The sequence below is a fragment of the Polistes fuscatus genome, unplaced genomic scaffold (genome assembly GCF_010416935.1).
Source record: "Polistes fuscatus isolate 324 unplaced genomic scaffold, CU_Pfus_HIC Scaffold5, whole genome shotgun sequence".
NCBI lineage: Eukaryota > Metazoa > Arthropoda > Insecta > Hymenoptera > Vespidae > Polistes > Polistes fuscatus.
The window spans coordinates 1,114,592-1,139,875 of NW_025113129.1; the positions used below are offsets into that span (position 1 = coordinate 1,114,592).

The 25,284-nt window shown below is 28.0% G+C and overlaps 1 protein-coding gene and 1 long non-coding RNA gene across 3 annotated transcripts; one reads left to right on the forward strand and one right to left on the reverse strand.

The window, feature by feature from the left end:
- Window positions 1-124: 124 nt before the first annotated feature.
- LOC122522422 lies at window positions 125-742 on the reverse strand. Its single transcript, XR_006305051.1, has 2 exons — window positions 542-742; window positions 125-253 (listed from the first exon to the last, which is right to left on the reverse strand). It is a non-coding gene; the product is annotated as an uncharacterized LOC122522422 (long non-coding RNA).
- A 5,744-nt stretch (window positions 743-6,486) lies between these two features.
- Window positions 6,487-25,268, forward strand: LOC122522423 (metabotropic glutamate receptor 3-like). 2 transcript variants are annotated; one of them, XM_043643513.1, is made up of 13 exons: window positions 6,487-7,024; window positions 20,857-21,012; window positions 21,171-21,330; window positions 21,546-21,682; window positions 22,055-22,203; window positions 22,353-22,549; window positions 22,651-22,973; window positions 23,054-23,303; window positions 23,383-23,505; window positions 23,604-23,936; window positions 24,010-24,292; window positions 24,384-24,583; window positions 24,701-25,268. In XM_043643513.1, exons 2-13 carry the CDS (start codon window positions 20,860-20,862, stop codon window positions 25,069-25,071), a joined length of 2,679 nt encoding a protein of 892 aa, XP_043499448.1. In that variant the 5' UTR covers window positions 6,487-7,024; window positions 20,857-20,859; the 3' UTR covers window positions 25,072-25,268. The 2 variants fall into 2 exon arrangements, with proteins under 2 accessions (XP_043499448.1, XP_043499449.1); XM_043643514.1 differs by lacking the exon at window positions 6,487-7,024 and adding an exon at window positions 7,298-7,363.
- Window positions 25,269-25,284: the final 16 nt, after the last annotated feature.

Here is a 25,284-nt window from a genome sequence, read left to right on the forward strand (position 1 = left end):
CACCACCACCACATCTACCTCCTTCTCCTCCTCTTCCTCATCATCATCATCATCATCATCATCATCATCATCATCATCATCATCATCATCATCATCATCATCCACCTCTTTTTCCTTCTCTTTCTCGTACTTCTGCCCCCATCCGAATCTCTTTTAAACTCATGCACCCGTGGGACGTGTGTAATACTTACACACGCAACGTCCGCAATTGTTTCAAATTGTCGACGTTGTTGCTCTTTCGTGTTCTCATTTTCTAAAAAAAAAAAAAAAAAAAAATACACTCGTTATTACACCTCGCGAATTTGACCTTTAATTAAACTTCCCTCTCTTCTACGATCAACCTTCTCCTTGTCCCTTTTTCTATTTCACTTTTTTTCGGTTTCTCCCATTTCTTTTTCCTTTTTTAAATTCAACTCTCGTTTACCCTTTTTGTTAGAGTGTGTGAGAGAGAGAGGGAGGGAGAAGTGGAATGGAATGGAATGGGATCGGGATTGGAGGGTGGTGTATGGACAATTTGATACAATGTGTGTATTATATTTACCTACGTTGATCTACCAACTCGCTCGAATTGTCACTCATCATCCGGAAGAACAATCACCGGGACTACTGTCTGCATCGTTAACTCCCAGAATAGATTTATTCGTGCTCTTTTACAGCCATCCTTATTCACTCGCGTATTTTATACTACTACTACTATTACTGCTACTTCTTTTTCTTCTACTTCGTTATACGATTCGGTTTTATTGACAACATACATTTATTATTATTATTATTATTTTGTCTTATTTCAATCTGACACTAAGATTTTATACACGAATGTTCTTGTTCGATATTTTTTAAAAAAACTTACAAATACATTGTTTGAATGAAGAAGTTGTTAGATCTTATCTTATTAATGTAATTTTAATTGTAATATTTAATATTTAATTAACTGAATAAATCAGGATATTTTCTTATATTATTAGTATTAAACGTAGAATATGATTGGTCAAATGACCGATTGTCAATTTTTTGGAAGAATTTCGTAAAAATTAATTGTGCTATTTGGTGAGGTAAAAATTCTGATTGCATAAATGGTAAAAATTATCTGATTATTTGAAGGTAGTAACATGTTTGATTTATTGTGTGTTAGAAATAGGTATAGATGAAGTGTCGGTACATTTAGTATTAATATTTATATATAATAATATATTTAAAATAATTACATATAATAATTATATATATATAATTAACATTTATACACTTTATATATATATATAATAATTATTATAATAATATATTTAACACTAAACGTATCACGACGATTGTGAAATTTTTGGAAAGAATTTCTTACAAGTTAATTGTGCCCATAATTATGAAACTGGTCTAAGTCAAAATTAAAAAAAAAATAAGTTTATTAGTTATTTCACATCATATTATTTGAAACTAAATTAATTCAATGTAATTTTCACGATATTGTCAAAAATGAACCGTTAGATAGTGTTTGTTATTTCAATATTATATAGAATTCATTTAATGTTCCAATGTAATCTTTTAAATATCTCAAAACAAGAAATATATGACTTAGACCACTTTCATAATTATGAGCACAAATGTAGGAAAAGAAAAATTGTGAAATGAGTCAAATTGTCTCGATTCGTAAATCTAGTGTTAACAATAAACCTATCAACAACTTTATCTATACCCAATTACTGTTGCGATTGATGAAAATTATTAATTACTCGATTAAAATAAATTACCTGACAAAAAGTCTACTTCACAATTTTGAATAAAAATGTGAACGTATTTTAAATAAAAACATCTATATATATATATTTATAATTGAATGTAAAAAAAAAAATGTCAAGGTTAATTCTTTAGACGTATATAAGTAAGAACACATATTAGATTTTACCATGCACCCAAGAGAAAGAATTATTTTATCGATCGGACTTTATTCTTGGATAACGTTGGTGGTGGCACAGGACACGGCAAGGAAATTTAACGAAATTGTTCTCAGTTGTTTACGTCGTTTGATATGTTTGTATTGTATCATGTATCATTTGCTTCATCCCATTCTATTTTCACTATGTTCTTCTCATAATTTACGTCGTTCAGGTTGTCTCGAGTAGGTTGGGTTTTCATATTTTACATTGATATATATATATATGTATGTATGTATGTATGTATGTATGGATAATACGCATACGTTAATACATACATAATGCATATAATACATGCACATAGATAATATCTTTTCGTAGAAGCAGCTACGATCATTCCAAGAAGGAATTCTAACTTCCAACCCTTTTCACTCAAGTTAGTGTCAAGCTTTGCCATAAGATAGGATAGGAAGGTAATTTCTTAATAAAATTTCGATTTAATTTACGTCAGAAAATTTTGGTCTTTCCAACGAGAGAGAGAGAGAGAGAGAGAGAGAGAGAGGGAGAGATGACTTAATGGAACTTTGGTTAAACGGATTTTCACGAGTTAGCGTATATACGAAAAAAAACGTTACTATATTAAAGAACTAATTTAACAGATTAATTCATTTACGTTTAATTTTAAATAGAAAAATGTTCAACTTTTAACGAAGAAAGAGAGAGAAAGAAAGAAAGAAAGAGAGAAAGATAGAAGGAAAATGCAAAGATGTATAATTGAATTTCTTTTCATTTAAAAGAGTATTCAACAATACAAAAAGTAAACTGTTCGTCTCGTTTTTTGTCGGGTTAACTTTATAAAACTAATTTTATTCTATAGAATAATCAACTTAGGTTAATATATTCGGTTAATATATTCGTGCAAAGGATTAATAATAAGAATCCATTAATGAAATGTTTCGAACATTTTAAAAAAAAAAAAGGAAAAAATAAACGCGATAACATAAACTATTTGATATGATTAATAATACACGTTTAAATATACAAATACAAAAATATATATTACATATTTTTTCAAAGTTCTGACATTATAATTAAATAAACGACAAACAAACAAAAAATAATACAATTACCACAAATTATATATAATTATATATATATTTATTTATATTATTATTTATATATTTATTTATATTATATTTATATATATTATATATATATTTAATTATATATAATTATATATAATTATATATTATATATTAATATTAAGAATCCATTAATGAAATGTTTCGAACATTTAAAAAAAAAAAAAGAAAAAAAGAATAAGAGAACATAAACTAAAAAAAGATAACATAAACTATTTGATATGATTAATAATACACGTTTAAAAATATACAAATACAAAATATATATATTACATATTTTTTCAAAGTTCTGACATTATAATTAAACAAACAAAAAATAATATAATTATCACAAAATTATATAATTAATTTAATGTTCAAACGTTAAATATCCTTTTTATTAACCGTATTTCAATCGAACACTAAACTACCTGTCATTAGAATCCGACACGTATAGAATTAGATGGTAATACAATACTTCTCTAGTAGAGTTAGATCAACGGTAAATCTATCTATCCATCTATATATATATATATAACATCCCTTTGTAACCATCTAACTATTGTAGTATAGCATTTCAGGATCGAGTATTGCAACTAAACGTCGAGTTGCAAAATGATCATCGTACTCGAAATGACTATTCTAACGATAGAGAATCTAACACACATACACACAAACACACATAGAAACAGACAGACAGAGAGACAAAGAGACAGAGAGACAGAGAGAGAGAAAGAGAGAGAGAGATAAAGAGAATGAATGAAAGAGAATAGGAATACAAAGGGAAAAGATAGAAAGATGAGACAATCTGTTATCACATTGAATTATCTTGACATCCTAGTAGTATCTACACCCTGTAAACCGCTATTGATCCAGCAGCCTGCATGTAGTCTCTCTTTCTGGTGGCACAGGGTGCACTGTGCTAGGTGTGAAAGGGGTGAGTGAGTGAGTTAGTGAGTTAGTGAGTTAGTGAGAAAGATAGACAAAGATGAAGATAAAGATAAAGTATCTCTCTTATTTTCTCTCTCTCTCTCTCTCTTTTATTTTCTCCTACTCTCGGATCACACGACACATAAGCTTATCCATCTCTCTTTCTAGTAGCACAGGGTGCACTGTGCTAGGTGTGAAAAGGGTGAGTGAGTGAGTGAGTGAGTGAGTGAGTGAGTTAGTGAGTTAGTGAGTTAGTGAGAAAGATAGACAAAGATGAAGATAAAGATAAAGTATCTCTCTTACTTTCTCACTCTCTCTTTCTCTCTCTCTCTCTCTCTCTCTTTTATTTTCTCATACTCTCGGATCACACGACACATAAGCTTATCCACTTGAACGACTTGTTCGTACAGGTCACGGCCGTTCGAGATTCAAACGGTACGAGAAAGAAGAAAGAACTTGTGCTTGCTTGCTTGCTTTAGTGACTCTCGACTTTTTTCACGCTCGATCGAATTCTTCCCCCTCCCCCTGTCCCTCCCCCTGCCCCTTACCCCCTTTCAGTCATTCTGATCGTTCCCGATACTTTGACTCTTATCCTTCCTCAGCATCCCTCACCTTTCTTCATTATTCCTCAGCCCCTCGATAATCTTTTCTATACTTCTAACCGATACTTATTTCTTCAGTTTGTTTTTTCATTTGTTGTTGTTGTTGTTGACTTATAACGAACATTCTTATTATCAGATTGTACATTTCAATGGAGTTTAGTTTTTGCAATGGGGAAAAAGAATGAAACAAGTAACAATTGGTTAGTTTTGTAGAGGTTTACTCATACCACGAGAGAAATTGTTGGGTTGGTTGGGTGTATGGATGGTTGGATAGGTTTTCGCATCGATAAGCTTATCTGCACCACGGGGGTTAATCAAGGATCTCCGGGATGGTTTGGAACAGATTAATACGATTGGCTTGATCGTATCTTTCCAATTACCGTCATCCCTTCTAGGGATCGATCCTTACGTTAAATACCTCTTAGGTATGTACTTGGAAACTTAAGATTATTATGTCTTACGAAAGGAGAATGATGACACGATCATAATAATAATAATAATAATTTATAGATAAAGGTATATTGGGCTTGCTTTTAACGTGTTGTTTCGAATAACTATTATCTCGATGATCGAATTCAAATCTAAATGATTTGAACACATTTGGTTATTATATTTGTTGAAATTAATTTGAATTATATTTGTTTTTATTTAACGGAATTTGGTACAAGCGAGTTAACGAGACGAAATGAAAGGATTAGATGAAATTGAAGGATTATACGTTCGTAAAAAAATACAAACAGAAAAAGAATAAATAAATAAATAAATAAATAAATAAATAAATAACGAAAGCTAGTTATTTTCTTATCGTCTTGATTACTCAAAGAGTGTTCAACCCGGTGAATGTAGTTTATTTAACGAATTGCGGTGGAGGGGGGGGATAAAATCATCGTAGAATATGTTAGACGGAATCGATAACCTATTCGCCGATTAAAAGGTAATAAAGAGAACATGGACGAAGATCAAAGGATCGGGACTTTACACCGTAGTTGTGTTGATCCCTCGTATGTGTACAATGTACATACACCCACACGTTAGAAACGCTTCCAACAAAACAAGAGCTTCGAGTCGTGCTAACTCGAGTAAACTGAATCAAAGTATCATCATCATTATCATAGTCATCGTGGGTAGAATGTAGTCATCCATTCTCATCAGACGGAAAATTTACATGCTGCCTTTTCATTAAAAAACATCCATCTTCGAGAATAGTATTTTTATACGTACCATTCATAACAAATCATAAACACAAAAAGCAATTTCAAACAATATCAAATGATATGCTGCCATTTGTCTTTTTATTTTCCACCCTTCTTGATTTTATTTTCGAGTCACACTCGAGTCAACTGTGCATACGCTTTTTATTTTTTACTTTCTCCAAACGATTTATCCATTCATCTTATCAACAGTGGCCCCGAGTTGCTCGACATTAAACGATCTAAAATGAAACCCTAATAATCCAACGCAATTTAGTATAGTTGAATACAAATAATATATATTCGTGAGTTTCTTAAATGAATATTTTCCAAAGTATATTTTTATAAAAACAATAATTCATAATAATTATGCAATTTCAAAGTAAAGTTTCAATACAATAAATTCACAGAAATTTTGCTAAAACCTAACAGTATAATATAATATAATATAATATACAAAAATTCAAACACAAATATGAACAATTAAATAAATATTATTAGGAGACAGAAAAAAGGCGGAAGTAAAACGCGTTGTTCGAACAACAAACGAGGTTACGTGCTCGTTTAACTTCTTTCGTTTTTCTCTTTTACGTACGTGCGTGCATGCGTGCGTGCATGCATGCGTGCGTGTAGAGTAGATGTATATAGTATGTTTGTGTAGAAGTGTAACAAGAACGTGCGCGCGCGTGTGTGTGAGAAAGAGAGAGAGAGAAAGAGAGAGAGAGAGAGAGAGAGAGAGAGAGAAGAGGTCAGAGACAACGTCGCGTCGTTGCTCGCAGTGATCGTCGCGACGCCGTGTAGACGGCAACCCGTTCTACCTCCGTGAAATCTGTTCTTACTCTCCCGTCTGTCTGTCTACTTCTTTTTTCCTTTTACTACTTTTATTTTATCCATCCGTATTTATTCTTACCTATTTCCCCTCTCACATAAATTTAATTTTTTATCTTCGATATCACAATTTATTTTTGTCAACCCCCTGTTACGATTGTTATTATTGTATTTTTATTTATTAGCAATTAAACACTGATCGAGATTATAAAGAGAAAAGAAAATTGATAGGAGAGAAAACAAAAACCCATAAGTAATTGGACAAAAATATATATCGAATTTTTTCCTCATTTTTGAATTATCTGTTTTGTTTTTTTTCTTTTCTCTTCCTCTTTATTTTGAGTCTATCATTAGTCCCTTACGATTAATTTGATTTAATATTTTTTTCTAATGGATAAAACTTGTTGAAAACAAGTGGAAAATGCTGGCCAAAGGATCTCGTCACTTGACGTTCTTGCGAATTTGAGGAAGATCATTCTCGTTGGATAAAAGTGCGTACAAAATTATTATTATTATTATAATTATTATTATTATTAGTATTATTATTATTATTATTATTATTATTATTATTACTACTTTCTTATTTGAGAAAATGAAATGGTACTTTACGAGATTAGTTGGTAGAGTTTACGCGAGACACGTGACTTCATTTACGTTCTCCAAACTTTACTTTACTTCACTCGTATTTCTAAATTTTCCTCTCTCTCTCTCTCTCTCTTTTTCTCAATCATGTTTTATGATGATAGGAACCTAAAGAAGTTATCATCGAGAATTAGAGTTATTTCTTTTTCGTGCAGGAAGAGGGAGGAGAAAAGGGGGTAACGTCAAAGGTGAGAAATATAATACATTCGGATAGGATACGATAACAACAATGGTATATTCATAATGATTCGTCCAATTGGACGATATCAGTTTCGATGTCAGTCAATATTGTTTTAACGTTTGCCAATATCGGTCAAACTGACGGTCTATTGTTTCGAGTATAGTTCGAAATTAGACCTACCGTGGGGAATTACTGATCTATACACGTATGTATTTCGGAATGTTCTAATTATTTATCGATCGTTTAGAAAATCACTGGCTTGAAAAAGATAATATTTATTGTATTTAATTTTATTTGAACTCGAATTGATTATTATTATTATGGAGAAAATTAATATTTAACAAATTTGTGTTTTAGAAAATCACTGGTTTCAAAAAGATAATATTTATTGTGTTTAATTTTATTTTAACTCGAATTGATTATTATTATTTTTATGGAGAAAATTAAAATTAACAAATTTGTGTTTTAGAAAATCACTGGTTTCAAAAAGATAATATTTATTGTGTTTAATTTTATTTTAACTCGAATTGATTATTATTATTATGGAGAAAATTAAAATTAACAAATTTGTGTTTTAGAAAATCACTGACTTGAAAAAGATAATATTTATTGTGTTTAATTTTATTTTAACTCGAATTTATTATTATTATTACGGAGAAAATTAAAATTAACAAATTTGTGTTTTAGAAAATCACTGGCTTGAAAAAGATAATATTTATTGTGTTTAATTTTATTTTAACTCGAATTGATTGTTATTATTATGGAGAAAATTAAAATTAACAAATTTGTGTTTTAGAAAATCACTGGCTTGAAAAAGATAATATTTATTGTGTTTAATTTTATTTTATCTCGAATTGATTATTATTATTATGGAGAAAATTAAAATTTAACAAATTTGTGTTATATAAAAATATATGTTGTTTTTTTTCTTTCATTCGACAAAATACAAAAATTATAAAAAAGAAACAAATTAATTATTCTCCTAGTTTTTGTCGTGACAATTGTAAACGTTGAAATGAAAAAAAGCTCGAGGAAAAAAAAACCAAAAGTTAACATTTATAATTATATACGAATGTGTATATTATATTATATTATATTTAAAGTAAAAAAGTCAAAAGCAATGATTATGTTGAGAAAAGCTCGTGGTAGTGTATAAAACATTGGAGTAAAGCTCTTTGCATATCCTTGAAACAAGAATCGTTACTGGAAACTTTATAAACGAACGGAAGGAAATGCGCATAAGTTTATTCAAAGGAAGGAAGGAAGAAATGATTGAATGAATGAATGAGTGAATGAATGAATGAATGAATAAACAACGAATAACTGAAGTGAAAGAAAAATTAAGAAAAAGGGAAAGAGAGATAAGTTATAGCATTAACGAAACCGAGTTTTATGATACGCGCGTCTTGGTATTAAATTTCAACTGGATGATTGAAACTGTTATAAGTTTGTCTGATGGTAAGGTATAGGATTATCGAGTGATTAATCTTCATCTAGAAAACACGATATCGAGTTGGTGGTATATTGATAATAGAAATTAAATTTTAATAGTCTTACAAACGGAAGGTTGTATGCTATCAAAATGGTATGAATAATTAAAGATTTTCAGATAAAATTTAATTAATTCTATTAATAATAATATAATAATAATAATATCTATATATATATAATATTGTACAATATACAATTTAGTATAACATCTATATAATAATATAGTAATAATAAAGTATAATAAAATAATAAAATATAATATATATAATAAAATATAGAGTATAGTAATAATAATAAAATTAAAAAAAAATAGATACAGTAAAAAGACAAATATATATATAGTATAATAATATATATATATATATATAATAAAGTATAGTAAAATAATAAAATATAAAAAAATAGATATAGTAAAAAGACAAATATATAAGTATAGTATAGTATAATAATATATATATAATAAAGTATAGTAAAATAATAAAATAAAAAAAAATAGATACAGTATAAAAAGACAAATATATAAGTATAGTATAATAAAATATATATAATAAAATATAGAGTATAGTAAAAGTAATAAATTAAAAAAAATAGATATAGTAAAAAGACATATATATATATATATATTTATATTCTTTTTTTTTATACTAATTTCATTTTTTTCACAATTGTCACTTAACGTCGTTTTCTTTCTTATTACGATTTTTTATGCGGAAATTTTTATCTTTATTTTTTTTATTTTTTTTTATTCTTTCTCGCAGTATTCGTGAAACGACTTAGTAGGACCTTATTAGGGTCGAATAGTTTTCCTTAAGTCTTTTCCTCGTCTTTCATCGACATCGAAATTTCTTTCTTACGAAGTGGTCGGAAAGATTTTCTCTCGCAAAAGCGTCTTCCGAGTAAGAGAGAAAGCAAATATTTGCTGAAAATCGTGAAAAATGGTCTTTCAATTCGATTCGATTCGATTCGATTGAAATCATTGAATATAAATCTTCCTTTCTTTTTTTTTTTTTAAAATAAAATACTTGGAAGAAATCTAAGTAAACATTTCAGATTTAATTTCCGTCCTTTTTTCGAATTCTTATTTTTTTTATTATTATTATTATTATTATTATTACTACTATTTACATATATAAATACTTACACACACACATATATCTCAATTTTGTATCATCAGAAATTTATTATTATTATCACGTATGCATAGTTATTAAATTTGTTGAATATTTTACAATATTCAAACAACAAAGTAAAAGAATAAGAATAGAAACTATGAATGTGTATTTTTCTTTTATAAATTAGCTTTTGTGTATACTGTCTAACGTTTAATCCTTTCGAGTAGTCTTTTATTAATTTTAAAACATTAAAAAGCTTGATATTCTGACAAGAAATACAAAAGGAAAGGAAAAGAGAAAAGAAAAGAAAAGAAAAGTAAGACGACGAAGAAAAGATAAAAAAGTATAGAGAAATTGAAAACAATAGAAAACACATTGCTGGTATTACTATATGTTTTTACGAATTTTTTGTTCTCTTTCTTTTTCCATAGAAAATATCATTGTTTGTTTTTTCTTTTCTTTTTTTCTTATTTTTTTCTTTTTTTATTTTCTTTTTATAAAAGATCTTTGAAAGGATTTCTTATAAACTCTTATGAACTCTTATGGGAATTTAACGGAGAGCAGGTATCTAAGATATTTTTACATTTGTAAGAACTTGTTTATTCCACAAAAATCTTTTTCCATGAGAGATTTTTTCAATTCTATGGAAATACAATATTTGCCGTGTTATTTTATTTCCAAAGAGAGAAAATTATTCCCATATTATTATTATTTAGCATTTCAAACGACTAATAAAAACTTGACGCAATTTATTCGAGTTAATTGGTATCCTACTTTTTAAATTATTATTATTAATATTATTATTATTTTCAATCACATTATCGTCATTATGCAGTTGTTATTATAAGAAAATTATTATTATTATTGAATTATTATTATTAAATTATTATTAAAATTATTATTATGTTGTTTTAATGTCATAGCCTCTCTTCTTCTTCTTCTTCTCGTGGTTGTCGAAAACACTTCTTACAATTAGAAACAGTTTGTCATTGTCAAATGAACATTTTGTTTGAATATGAAAGAGCAAGGTAAAAACAAAGGTAGAAGAAAGTAAAGGGTTGGAAAGGGTTGAAAAGGGTAGGTGTCGTGACGATGATGGTGGTGTTTGTGGTAGTGGTGTACAAACAAGTATAACGTGCGGCGTCAGTTTGCAAAACACAGCACACGTTCTTTTTTATTGTCTGACGAGTGATTACGTGATTAATTAATTTATGACCCCTTAACGAGTGTAAACGTATATCATTTTGGCCCAGAACTAATAGTTTAACGTTTTGCAAATGCATCTCTGGTATTCTAACTGCTAGTTCAGTCATTTTCGACAAGATTGAATATGTATATGTGTGTGTATGTGTGTGTGTATATATGTGCAATCGGGCTGACGAGTTTTTGGCTGACTTGTACTACTGCAAACATTATGGTATCATGCCAAAATGCCTAATAGTTACTTTTTTATCCTAACTTTTTGTTTTCAACACTCAATTTATTACCATCATTTAAATTTTTGATCGATTATTTATTCAAGTATTCAAATTCGTTCCTAAATTTTTACGACAGTAATAGGATAGTTAGTTTTTGGCTGACTTGTACTACTGCAGACATTACGGTATCATGACAAAATGCCTAATAGTTACCTTTTTATCCTAACTTTTTTTTTTCAACATTCAATTTATTACTATCATTTAAATGATCGATTATTTATTCAAGTATTCAAATTCGTTCCTAAATTTTTACGATAGTATTAGGATAGTTAGTTTTGGGCTGACTTGTACTACTGCAGACATTATGGTATCATGTCAAAATGCTTAATAGTTACTTTTTTATCGTACCCTATACATTCTTAAATTTTTTTTTCAACACTCAATTTATTATCATCATTTAAATGATCGATTATTTATTCAAGAATTCAAATTCGTTCCTAAATTTTTGCGACAGTATTAGGATAGTTAGTTTTTGGCTAACTTGTACTACTGCAGACATTATGGTATCATGACAAAATGCTTAATAGTTACTTTTTTATCCTACCCTATACATTCCTAATTTTTTTTTAACACTCAATTTATTACCATCATTTAAATGATCGATTATTTATTCAAGAATTCAAATTCATTCCTAAATTTTTACGACAGTATTAGGATAGTTATTCAAAGTCAATCAACTATAATCGTTAAAATCAGGTACACCACAAATATTAATCTACAAATGCTTGACATTACAACAAACAGACGAATGAAAATCATGAAATTGCAAAGATCTCGTAGATAAACAATCAGAATGTTAATAATCACGCGAAAACAAATCAAACGATATTAAAACGGACCAACATTTGGCCCGAATGAAAAATCATCGTGGAAAAAGGGATTTCTTTTTGTTTTGTTTTTTTTCTTGTGTGTGTTCTCGAACGAAACCTTCTCGCGAAAAGAATTCCTATTCGAAATACGATTCGCTTTTCGAAGTCACGGCCGATCGGAAAACTCTTATTCCATTTCAAAGGAAATTCTGGTTGTCGTAAGAGAGAGAGAAAGAGAGAGAGAGAGAAATAAAAAGGAAAAGAAAGAAATAGAGTAAGAGAAGGTCCATTACGTTATTCCGTTCACAAGAGAGAAAACTCGCTTCATATTCCATCGATATGGTCTTTCATCTCAGTTACGTTTCGGAACTTCGAACACGGAAATCATCTTTGAGTAATGTACCCTTTTTTTTGTTATTTTTTATTATTCTCAGGAAATAAACGACGTTGAACTATTTTTATACCGTAGTAGAAGAAGAAGAAGAAGAAGAAGAAGAAGAAAAAGAACACGTCGAATATTCAACAACGTGACTTTACTTACACGTACTTACACATATACGAACGAAAAAGATACGTGTATCATGTACATGTACATACACATATACATAAACGTAACTTATATCTACTTATCTCGAAATTTATTCTCTCCTCGTGTTTCTTTCGAAAAATATATTTTCTCGGAATATATATATGTGTGTGTGTGTGTGTGTATGTGTTCGTTGGAAAAAATTTATTGGTTTGTACCAGTTACGTGTGTAATAGTAATTGTAGTAGTAGTAGAAGTAGTAGTAGTAGTAGTAGTAGTAGTCGTCTCAGTGGTAAGCCACGAGAAGATGGTTTGTGATGGAACGCGTATAAAGATGAATGCTTGGTACTTCTATTGAAAAATTCTCAAGAAAGGAAGGAACGAGTAGTATAAGGTATAACCTGACGATATCGAGATAGGTATGTAATATATATGTATATATATTATATATATAGTCTTTTGTTCGATTATTCGAATTTCCTAGATGCTTTATCGAAGGATCGACTCTCGATCTTATTAGAATTATTTCGATGGTATCCTTGTAAATTTTTAATCAAATTAAAAAAACAAAATAATAAGATATTTATTTAATCAACCTATTTAATTATCAATTTTTTAATACACCACATATAACACATATATACATTTTTATTAATATATAATAATTAATTAATATATATTAATTTATATATACATATATTAGATTGACAATTAAGTTACTATCGTTTTTGAAAATTTTAACACAAGGGAAAATATATCATTGATTAATTTAATCCTTGTAAATTTTTAATCAAATTAAAAAAACAAAAATAATAAGATATTTATTTAATCAACCTATTTAACTATCAATTTTTTAACGTAACACATATAACACCTATGCACCACATATAACACATATATACATTTTTATTAATATATAATAATTAATTTAAATATATATATAAATATAAATTATTAATATATATTATTAATATAAATATATATATATTTAATAATTTATATATTTATAAATATATTTATAATTAATTTTATAATTTATATATATATATATATAATTAGATTGACAATTAAGTTACTATCGTTTTTGAAAATTTTAACACAAGGTAAAATATATCATTGATTAATTTAATATAGTTGTTAATTTTTATCGAAAAATAAACTTTTAAAAAATGTAATAAAAATTACAGAAACTTAATTGCCAATCTGATGGCATTTTTTTGTTCGATGGTCAACGAACTGATTGAAAAATGTTATTTCATTTTTCCTAAGAATAATACTTTGCGTTTGATCTCAAAATTGATTTATTATATTATTTATCTTATTTTTCTTTCATTCTTTCTTCCTTTATTTTGTGTTTTATTTATACGATGCATAATAAATTTCGCGTTAACGAAATACTTCAAGATTGAAAAGAAATTGCAAAAGTTTTCGTATTGGTATCGTTGTTCAAATATATATACAGTGTATAAATATAATATATATGTGTGTGTATATGTGTATGTGTAAAGCCATGATAAGCAGCTTATGTCCTATCGTGGTGCACGAATCATAACAGCCCTCAAAAATGTTTCTTCGTTGCGTGTTTAAGCCCCGTTGAAAATTCTTTCCTTCTCTATTTCTTTTTTACTTCCTTTTTTTTTTTTTATTCTTTTTTTTATTTCTAAACTCTTCATCGTCTAAATCTTTCAGACTGTTCCAAAAGTTTTGTTTTCTTGTTTTTGTTTTTGTTTAAACAACTAGACACGATCAAACTCTCTTTTTCTTTATTCTATTTTACGATACTTTTAGTTAGATCCTGTAAATCCCTTTCTTCGATTCGTAAGAAAAATACAAACTACTACTACCTATGTTTTTCTCCATCGTTTATCTTTTTTTCTATTTTCTTTTATTTTTTCCTCATTTTAGTTTATTCTCCTTTTTTTCTCTCTCTTTCTCTCTCTCTCTCTCTCTGATATTTTCTAAGAGTATATGTGGGGGAAGGGGGAGTTAAGGGGAGAAATTTCGAAGCGTTTTCTATCGATCGGTATTGTTTAGTTTTACGTTATCCTGAAAATCCGATAATTTCAAAGTGTTCTCTCTCTACGGACGAGCTATTATATAATCGTTGCAAAATTGTATATCTACAAATATGTATTATATATACAGGATGTATCAAAAGTTCCTATATATCAAATTTAAATAATTAACAATTGTTTTTCTTTTCTTTTTTAATCGAGTGTTTCAAGTAACATCATCGCGTGATTAGTATTTTTCTTAACAACATTAATTGAAAATTTATAATCCGATACGACGAAGAAACCAAAATATTGCAATTCTATGTAAAATGTATCAAAATATTTATCCGTTTGTCCAATCTTCAATAATTATTTTTATTAGAACTATCTCGAAGGATATTCTTTAATAAAAGCTTTTTTCTTTTTTATCAGATAACAAAATATTTTCTTTATATCTACCCATTTAATTCTCTCATATATATAGATATTATTATTATTATATAATAATATATATATTATATAATAATATAATAATAATATAATAATAATAATAATATATATATGAGAGAATTAATTATAATAATAATAATAATTAAAAATTATATAATAATAATATATATTATATTATTATTATTATTTTTATATTGATTATTATATTCATTTTTTTTCTCGGTAAATTCAAATTTTTGAAACAGCCTGTATACATGACGCACGTATACTTATACTTATGTATATATATATATATATATGTATATATTTATAATTTTTTTTTCTTCCCCCCCCCTCCCACACACACACAAGTTATGCAATAAAAACCGTAACGACGTTCGTTCGTTCGTTTTTAATTCGACCGAAAGGATTGAAATTCAGCAGGCATTGTTATATATTAAATCGTTCGTCGACAGTTTGAGATAAAATGGAATCGAGTTTTATATCGAAACACGAGCCTGATATACATATACGTACATATATGTATATATAAGTGTGTGTGTGTGTATGCGTAACATGGTGGAAAAACGCAACCAACCATCTGAGTACGATTCATTTACATCCTCATTTGCGTGATATCCTTTGCAACAAACGCTAACGAACTGTTTCTCATTGGGTGGTTGATGGTGGGAGGGTGAGAGGGGAATTTGAAACATAAAGAAAACATTTAACAAAATATATGTTGTCAATGAAATATCTCTACAAAAGAATACATATGAGTTTACAAACGTATGAAATACACGGTTTCACACCTACCCACTGGTCCGGTCATTTTGTTCTTCTTGGTCTATCAAATAAATAATTGTTTTATTTTATTTGTTTGTTTTTGTTTTTTTTTCTTTTTTTTTTTCGAAACGTCAATCCCACGAAACACTCGATTAGTTTCTAACGAATGTTATTTCTTCCTTTTTTTTTTGTTCAATTCCATTCGCGTTTGATTTTCGAAACCAAAGCTCGAATGTTCATTTAGGATTGAATTGCTATTTCATTATCGATGTTATATCACATCGTTGTAATACATTTTTATTGGGATTTAGATAATAACACGTAGCCAGTTGAAAATTTAAACATTTTCAAACTACAGTTTCATATTTCAAATACTTACATGTATATATGTTCGTAATTACGATTTTGTTGTTAAAAAAATTAACAAATTAAAAGAAAAAAACAAACAGAAGAATTTAACGAAGAAGATAGAATAAGAAAAGAAAAGAAAAAAAAAAGAAAAGAAAACAATGTTTGTAATTACGATTTTGTTGTTAAAAATTAATAAATTAAATAAAAGAAACAAACAGAAGAATTTAACGAAAAAGATAGAATAAGAAAAGAAAAGAATATTCGTAATTACGATTTCGTTGTTAAAAATTAATAAATTAAAAAAAAAACAAACAGAAGAATTTAACGAAAAAGATAGAATAAGAAAAGAAAAGAATATTCGTAATTACGATTTTGTTGTTAAAAAATAAAAAAATTAAAAAAAACCCCCCCAAAAAAAAGCAAACAGAAGAATTTGACGAAAAAGATAGAATAAGAAAAGGAAAGAAAAAAGAAAGAAAAAAAAAAAGAAAGGAGAGAAGTTTTCGAGTCGTCGCAATAATCCTGATTGTTCGTTTTCTCGACGTCCAACTGGACTGAATTTCCATCGGGAAATTAATTGTTCTATCCGTGGAACGCCGCTCGTAGGTAAATAAAGGACAAAGAGGAAATCGGACGATTTCGACGAACGGCTTTCGCGTAAATCATTACTACGTTTGTTCTTTTTCCCTTTTATTTTTTTCTTCTTTATTCTCACTCCCCCTTACTCCCCCTTACTCCCTTTACTCCTCCTTACCCCTCTTACCCCCCTACCCCTACTTACCTACCTTCACCACCGTCACCGAATAATCGGGCAACCGTAAATCGTAGCAGGGTTTTTCGAAAATTTTCCACGAATCCTCGGTGTATACTTAACATTTTTGTAATAGTCACACAATTATCGGAAAATTAATTTCCGCATGGTCGGATAGCAAGATATTTGAATTTTCGTTTTTGTTTTTTCTTTTTGTTCGCTGGTTCAACATAAATTACGAGAACGTTCCTTTTTTTTCGTGTTCTTTGTTACTTTTTTCTCCTCCTCCCCATTGCGGTAAATTTACAAAAAAAAAAGAACGAGCTGATGATGGGAAGACTTTTCGAAGATCGCGTGTAACAGTTATTAAACTGGTTTGAGTGCTATGGGCGCATATATGCGTCCAATAAAAGCAATCCACGTGGATTATGACCGCTTATCAATTTTTTCGATTTTCCTTGGCTCCAAATTCGAATAGTTAAATATTAACAGAGGAATTAGTCCCATCCCTGGTGATTGCAATCATCAGGCGAGTTTTGCATTCGAAATGTTAAACAAATGACAAAGAATCGATTCTCGAAAGGAAAACATTTTTAACGTAAATGAAACAAAAATGATTTGACAAATGGCGTATAACTTGTGTAAAGAAAAATTAATTTTAGCAAAATAATAAATAGAAATATTAGTTAATAAAAGAAATATAATAAAATATATATAATATATAATATAATATAATATAATAATTAATTAAATTAAAAGAAAAATTAGTTAATTAAATAATAAATAGAAATAATAGTTAATAGAAGAAAGAATATAATAATTAATTATAATAAAAGAAAAATTAGTTAGTAAATAATAAATAGAAATATTAATTAATAAAAGAGAGAATATAATAATTAATTATAATAAAAGAACAATTTTAGTTAATAAAATAATAATTAGAAATATTAGTTAATAGAAGATAGAATATAATAATTAATTATAATAAAAGAAACATTAGTTAGTAAAATAATAAATAGAAATAATAGTTAATAGAAGAAAGAATATAATAATTAATTATAATAAAAGAAAAATTAGTAAAATAATAAATAGAAATATTAATTAATAAAAGAGAGAATATAATAATTAATTATAATAAAAGAACAATTTTAGTTAATAAAATAATAATTAGAAATATTAGTTAATAGAAGAAAGAATATAATAATTAATTATAATAAAAGAAAAATTAGTTAGTAAAATAATAAATAGAAATATTAGTTAATAAAAGAAAGAATATAATAATAAGTTATATAATGAAACAAAAATTAGTTAATTAAATATTAAATAGAAATATTAGTTAATAGAAGAAAGAATATAATAATTAATTATAATAAAAGAAAATTTTTTTTAGTTAATTAAATAATAAATAGAAATATTAGTTAATAAATAAAGAAAGAATATAATAATTAATTATAATAAAAGAAAAATTATTAAATAAAATAATAAATAGAAATATTAGTTAATAAAAGAAATAATATAATAATTATTTATATAATGAAATAAAAATTAGTTAATTAAATAATAAATAGAAATAATAGTTAATAGAAGATATAATATAATAATTAATTCTATAATGAAAGTGAGAATTTAGTTAATAAATCAATAAATAGAAATATTAGTTAATAAAAGAAAAAAATATAATAATTAATTATAATAAAAGAAAAATTATTAAATAAAATAATAAATAGAAACATTAGTTAATAAAAGAAGAAAGAAGGATGTTACGATATATTATTTCGATCTTCTACATAAAAACATGCTATTTATTTTTATTTTTACGTTCAAGAAGAGAAACAGACAAAGGAGAAAAAGTAGAAGGGTGGGTGAACACTTTTATGTCAGAATTGAGAACAAAAAAGAAAAAAAAAAGATATAGACGAGTCCTTGGCTTACAAGGAACTCCTAACGATTATGCGAACGAATGACATTCACGTTTGCAAATAACTTGAGAACCTCTTTAAGATGTCTCTTACTGTTCTCGTAATACCCTTTGTTTTGTGGAGAGCATCTAAGAAAGTCGAGTTCAGTCGAGTCTCGACGTTAAGGGTCTTCTTAAGGGTATCGGAAAGCTTCTATCGAGAACCCGCAGGAGTCTTCGAATGTGTCCTATCTTATCTGATTCAATTTAAGAATTACGAGTGGGGTCTTACCTTCGTTAACTTTAACTCGTGATACAAAAATTGTCCTTGAGATCAAAATTTATACTATTTACGAATATATCAACGAGTTTATTAACAATAAATTTATATATTATTAATAATATATATATATAATATAAATAATATTAACGTAAGTGAATAAATATTTATTACGATTGTTTATTTTAATTATTCTAATTTTTTATTTAACCCTTTGACTGTGCGTGTATAATATTAATAATATATATAATATAAATAATATTAACGCAAGTGAATAAATATTTATTACGATTAATTGTTTTATTTTAATTATTCTAATTTTTTATTTAACCCTTTGACTGTGTGTGTGTGTGTTAAGAACGCATATATGCGTTTGGTAAAAGTTACCAGTGTGGATTATTGACGCATATACGTGTTTGTTAATATAAATGTAAAGAATGTAATGTTCGTTTGCGTATTGATTATTATTGTTTTGAATTTTTGTCAAATGAAAATTATATTATATATAAGAAACAAAAGCTTTAATTATTAAATATAATTTATTATTAAATCTCTGATTAATAATATCAATTAAGGGAAACAGTTGCACTAATAAACTATATCGTTCCTAAAAAACACTTCAGCTAAAAGTATTCAGCACTCAAAGGGTAATCTCATTGGTTTTATTCGAATAATTTACATTTTTGATAACGTTAGAAATTAGGATAATAGTATCGGTAATATCGTATAAATAAGATAATTTATACGATATGTTTTATTAGAAAGATTAATAATAGTAATAAATATATACTATAATATATTTATATTATAATAGTAATTATAAATAATATTATTATAATAACATATAATATGTTTTAGAAAAATTAGAATAATATTATCGGTAATATCGTACAAATTAGACAATTTATACGATATGTTTTATTAGAAACATATAATAATTAATAAATATATATATTATAATATATATTTATTATAATTATTATTATATATAATATTATTATAATTATTATTAAATATAATATTATTATAATAAACATATAATATTTTTATAGAAATTAGAATAATATTATCGGTAATATCGTACAAATTAGATAATTTATACGATATGTTTTAATTATTAATAATGATTGAAAGGATTAATAAACGAATAAATAAATGATGAAAGAATATGTGAAAGTCATCGTCAGGAACGATATAAGTTCAACGATGATACCAAGCTAACAAGAAACGTAACCTCGTTGAGGAGGAAACATCAACCTGAAGAGACCCTCTCGAGTTCCTTAATTAGCAAGTTAATCTAGTTGCGTCAAAGTTATGTGGTGTTTCGTTAACACACGAGGAATTTATTTTACTTATCATTAAAATAGATTGAAAAAAAGTAGAAAAGAAAAGAAAAGGAAAGAAAAAAATAATAAAATAATCATCGAATTGAAAACCGTGTAACTTTATCATCGATCGATCTTTATCATTTCTTTCAAAAAAGCAAAGAAGAAAAAAAACACACACAATGTATCTATGATCGATCGCGTGGACATTGGAAAGTTTGCTTTTAAAAAAAAATGTAATCATAATCGATCGGTGTCGCATTTGTTTCAGATAATGACGCGCCCTGTGACTTTCCTGTTCTTGGTATCCTGTTTTACCTTCGTCAACGCTCGTACGTATTTGAACGTGTCAGGTGATATTCTTTTAGGTGCCCTATTTCCAATCCACGGTAAGGGTATCTCAGGTGAAAATTGCGGAAAAATTAGGGTTAGTATGATGAAATGTGATAAAAAAAAAAAAGAAATAAAGAAAAATACAGAAAAAAGAAAAGTAAAACAAAAAATACAAAAATGATCAGACGGAAAGTTTTGATGACAAAAAAAAAGAATTAAACAACTCGATATCCATTATTCGTTTGATCCAAGCTCGAGGATGGAATTCAACCATTGGAAGCAATGCTTTACACGCTTCAACAAAATCATCAGGATCCTAACATTCTACCGGGTGTTCGTCTTGGTGCCGTGGCATTTGATAGCTGCGACAATCCCAATTATGCGCGCGAACAAGCCTTGAATTTCGTCAAAGGTACAATTACTCTTTGAATTTATTAGTCAAATCAATTTCGGAAATCAAATCGGAAATCTTTTCGCGTTAAGGTTTCATTTTGTTGAATTGTTCATTTTTTAAGTTTTTTTATCTCATTTTTGTTGTTGTTGTTTGTAAGGAATAGGATCTTCTTATCTTATTTTATCTTATCTTATCTTTATTACTTGAATTATTCTTTATATTGTTATTATTAGGCTTCATCGCTCACTCGAATGAATTTCACGTTCAAGAATACGAGTGCAGAGATAAAAGCGTACCAAAGTTTTCGAAGGGTGGATTCGACAAAATTGTTGCTGTGTTGGCAGACCAGTCGAGCTCGGTCACCATACAGGTAACTTGAATAACCTACCATCATCCTTTGAACTTTGTCCTTTCGTATGGGATCAACTTTGTTAAACGAAAGGCCAGAGGTGACTCTTTACCAAATGAAATTTATTTAGGAATCAAATATTCCTTAATTTTCCTAATCGAGTTTTAGAGACGAATACTTTATAGCAAGCTTTGAATATTAAACAAGAAGAAGAAGAAGTTATCTTGAATATTTATCGAAATTACGGAATTACAGAAATCGTGTGTGTGTGGTGTGTGTGTGTGGTGTGTGTGTTGAGTGTGTGTTACTTTTTTAACACAAAAAAGAAAATTGTTGGATCTTTTATCTGGATGGAAGATGAAAAAGAGAAAATATTGTTGTTATCTTTTCTAGGTGGCCTCCATGTTGAAATTGTTTTCAGTACCACAAGTATCGTATATGGCAACGTCACCAACACTCAGTAATAAAAAAATGTTCCCACACTTTTTCCGTACTATACCGAGTGACCTAAATCAAGCTCATGCTATGTTAGAAATTCTCGAGTAAGTTTTTTTATTTTTAAAAAAGCAAAACGATCCAACGAAATGGAAGATGAATAATATCGTTGTTTTTTATCTTTTCTAAAAAAAAAAAAAAAATTTAATTTTGTTCATTTTGTAAAAATCTAAAAATGATGTTACTTTGATCGAAGGAAATTCGAGTGGACGTACGTTTCGGTGGTTTATTCGGATACAGAGTATGGTAATCGTGGTTACGAAACACTGAATCATCTTGCTAGCTATTATAACATTTGCTTTAGTGCACCGCAGAGGATCGACAAGGAACACTTTAAAGATGAGGATTACGACGATGTTATTCGTACGATTGCCAGTAAAACTGATGTTAGAGGTAAGCAAATTTGTTTTCAACACTTATTCCTAGACAAATATTTTTATCAACATTAACAAATAATGAATAATATTACTCTTAAAATATTTATCGTTTATCAGTGGTTGTACTTTTTGCGGAAAAATCAACGACCCTTTGCGTATTGGAAGCAGCAAAACGATTAGGTGTTGGTACAAGATTCGTTTGGATTGGAAGTGATTCGTGGTCTAGTTCGAATCATCGAGATTTTGCTGACCTTGACTCGAGTCGTATGGACCAAGAAATGGCAGCCTTGGAAGGTGCTTTAGTTGTCCAACCACTTTCAAGACAATTGTCTGGTTTCGATAAATATTTCACCAGTTTGACACTGGAACACGAGAAAATAAACCCATGGTTCGGGAATTTTTGGCGAGAATATCATCGTTGTGGAATTAATGAAACTCAGGTATATCGAGTATTTTATATTTTCTATAAATTCAATGAACTTTCACATTGGTTTTTTTCTTTTTTTTTGTTTTCTTTTAGTATACCAACACTACCAACGAGGATTCATACGTTTCCTGTCTCGATTCTAATTTGAAGATTAATCGTTCGACTGGATACAAGCAACAAAAGTTTCTACATTTCGTTAGGGATGCAATTTATTCCGTGGCTTATGCACTTCACGATATGCAACAAGAAAAATGTGGACAAAATTATTCGGGAATTTGTCCTGAAATGAGACACATCGATGGGATTGATCTAACGAAATACATCCAAAATGTTTCTTTCAAAGGTATAATATAATCCTAATTACATTGATTATTGATTGATTATTCTATTTTTAAAATAATTAATTTTACATTTTTTTTCAGATGACGCAGGAAATAAATTCCGATTTATGAATGGTACCGATGGTCCACCAAGATATTCTATTTTAAATTATCAAAAAAATGACGACGGAGCTTATCGTTGGGTGGTAATTGGTAATTACACAGGTATGATACTGAACTGATTGAAACAAATTTTGGTTATGTTCATTAGAAACCAAAAAACAAAAAAAAGAAGAAAATAATGGAATTGTTTTTGTTAATAGAAGACGACGACAGAACCCCATCATTGTACATAGAAACAGAACTTATGAGATATCGAAATCAAACGGAAGGTGGTAGAATAAATTTTCCTAATTCAACCTGTTCAAAACCATGCGAATCAAATCAGGTGATTGTTCCTAAGAAACAGGATTATTGTTGTTGGAAGTGTCGGAAATGTGGGCTTTATCAATACAAAGTGGATGAACACAGATGTGAGGATTGTCCTCCAGGTACTCGACCAACGGAAGATGCCAAGCATTGTGATCCAATTCCGGAAGAGTATATTGATTATTATAATCCTTGGGCTATTGTTGCTATGGTGGTTGCTACTATTGGTTAGTTTTATTCAACATTAACCGATGCAAATAAATACAATGAAATTTCAAAAACAATTAATATTATTTTTAGGTATAATATTAACCGTTTACGTATGGTTCGTTTTTCGAATTTATGGTAAAACTCCAGTGATCAAAGCATCGGGTCGTGAATTGTCTTCCCTATTATTGCTAAGTATTCTAGCTTCATTTCTAATGACTTTTGCCATAGTGGTCGAACCAAAAACTGAAACATGCGCTATCACCAGATTTGGTATGGGTTTTTGTTATACTTTGTGTTATGCAGCTTTAGTGACCAAGACTAATAGGATACATAGACTATTTAATAATATTTCATACAGTCCACGTAAATCGAGGTAAAATTTTCATAAAAACAAATTTTTCAAAATGTTTTTTATATCATATTTTATAAGAATGTTTAAATTAATTTCTAATTATTTCATATAGATACACCAGTCCTAAATCTCAATTGTTAATAACGGGAATATTGATAATTCTTGAAATAATAATTAATATTACGTGGCTTGTAACCGTACCACCGAGGGTAACACACGTTTATCCTACGAGAGATACGAGATTGAGAATTTGTCAAGGTCTCGATGATACATCGTATATGGTTAGCCTAATCTATCCTTTCGTACTTATAGGTAAGCCAAAATTTCAAATAATTTATATTAGCAAACAATAAATTATTGTATAATGAAAATTCATATGCGTTACTTCCTATTCTATGAAATATAATATAAAATATATTTTATTAACAGTAATATGCACCATTTATGCTATAAAGACGAGAAAATGTCCAGAGGGTTTTAACGAGACCAAGCATATAGCATTTACAAATTACACGACAATGGTTCTGTGGTTGGCATTCGTACCACTTTATCTTGTATCAAGCAGCAACGCAATAAGGGTTGTAACCTTGGCATTATCATTGTCCCTTAGTGGTTTAGTTCAACTTGCCTGTCTCTTCTTCCCTAAGATTTATATTGTACTGATAAAACCGGAGAAGAACACAAAGGAATTGGTTATGGCACAACATAGAAGTTCCTCTTATTTACCGACACCTGCAACCCCTGTCGTAGCATTAAACGGTAATCCATTTGTGTTTCATAACACAGAACAGAAACCATGACCCTTGGAATTATCCGAAAACTCTGGCGAATGGTATAATTCCAACTAAGAATTCGAAACAATGAAGCTTTTCAACCGTGCTTTAATTGAATAATAATAATAATCATTCATATTTTAATATCATTTCTATACTGACGTTTTGTGTATACGTTTAAACAATTTTACGTAATATTAAATGCTTAAACGTAGCTTAACTAATTTTTTTAATGTTTTT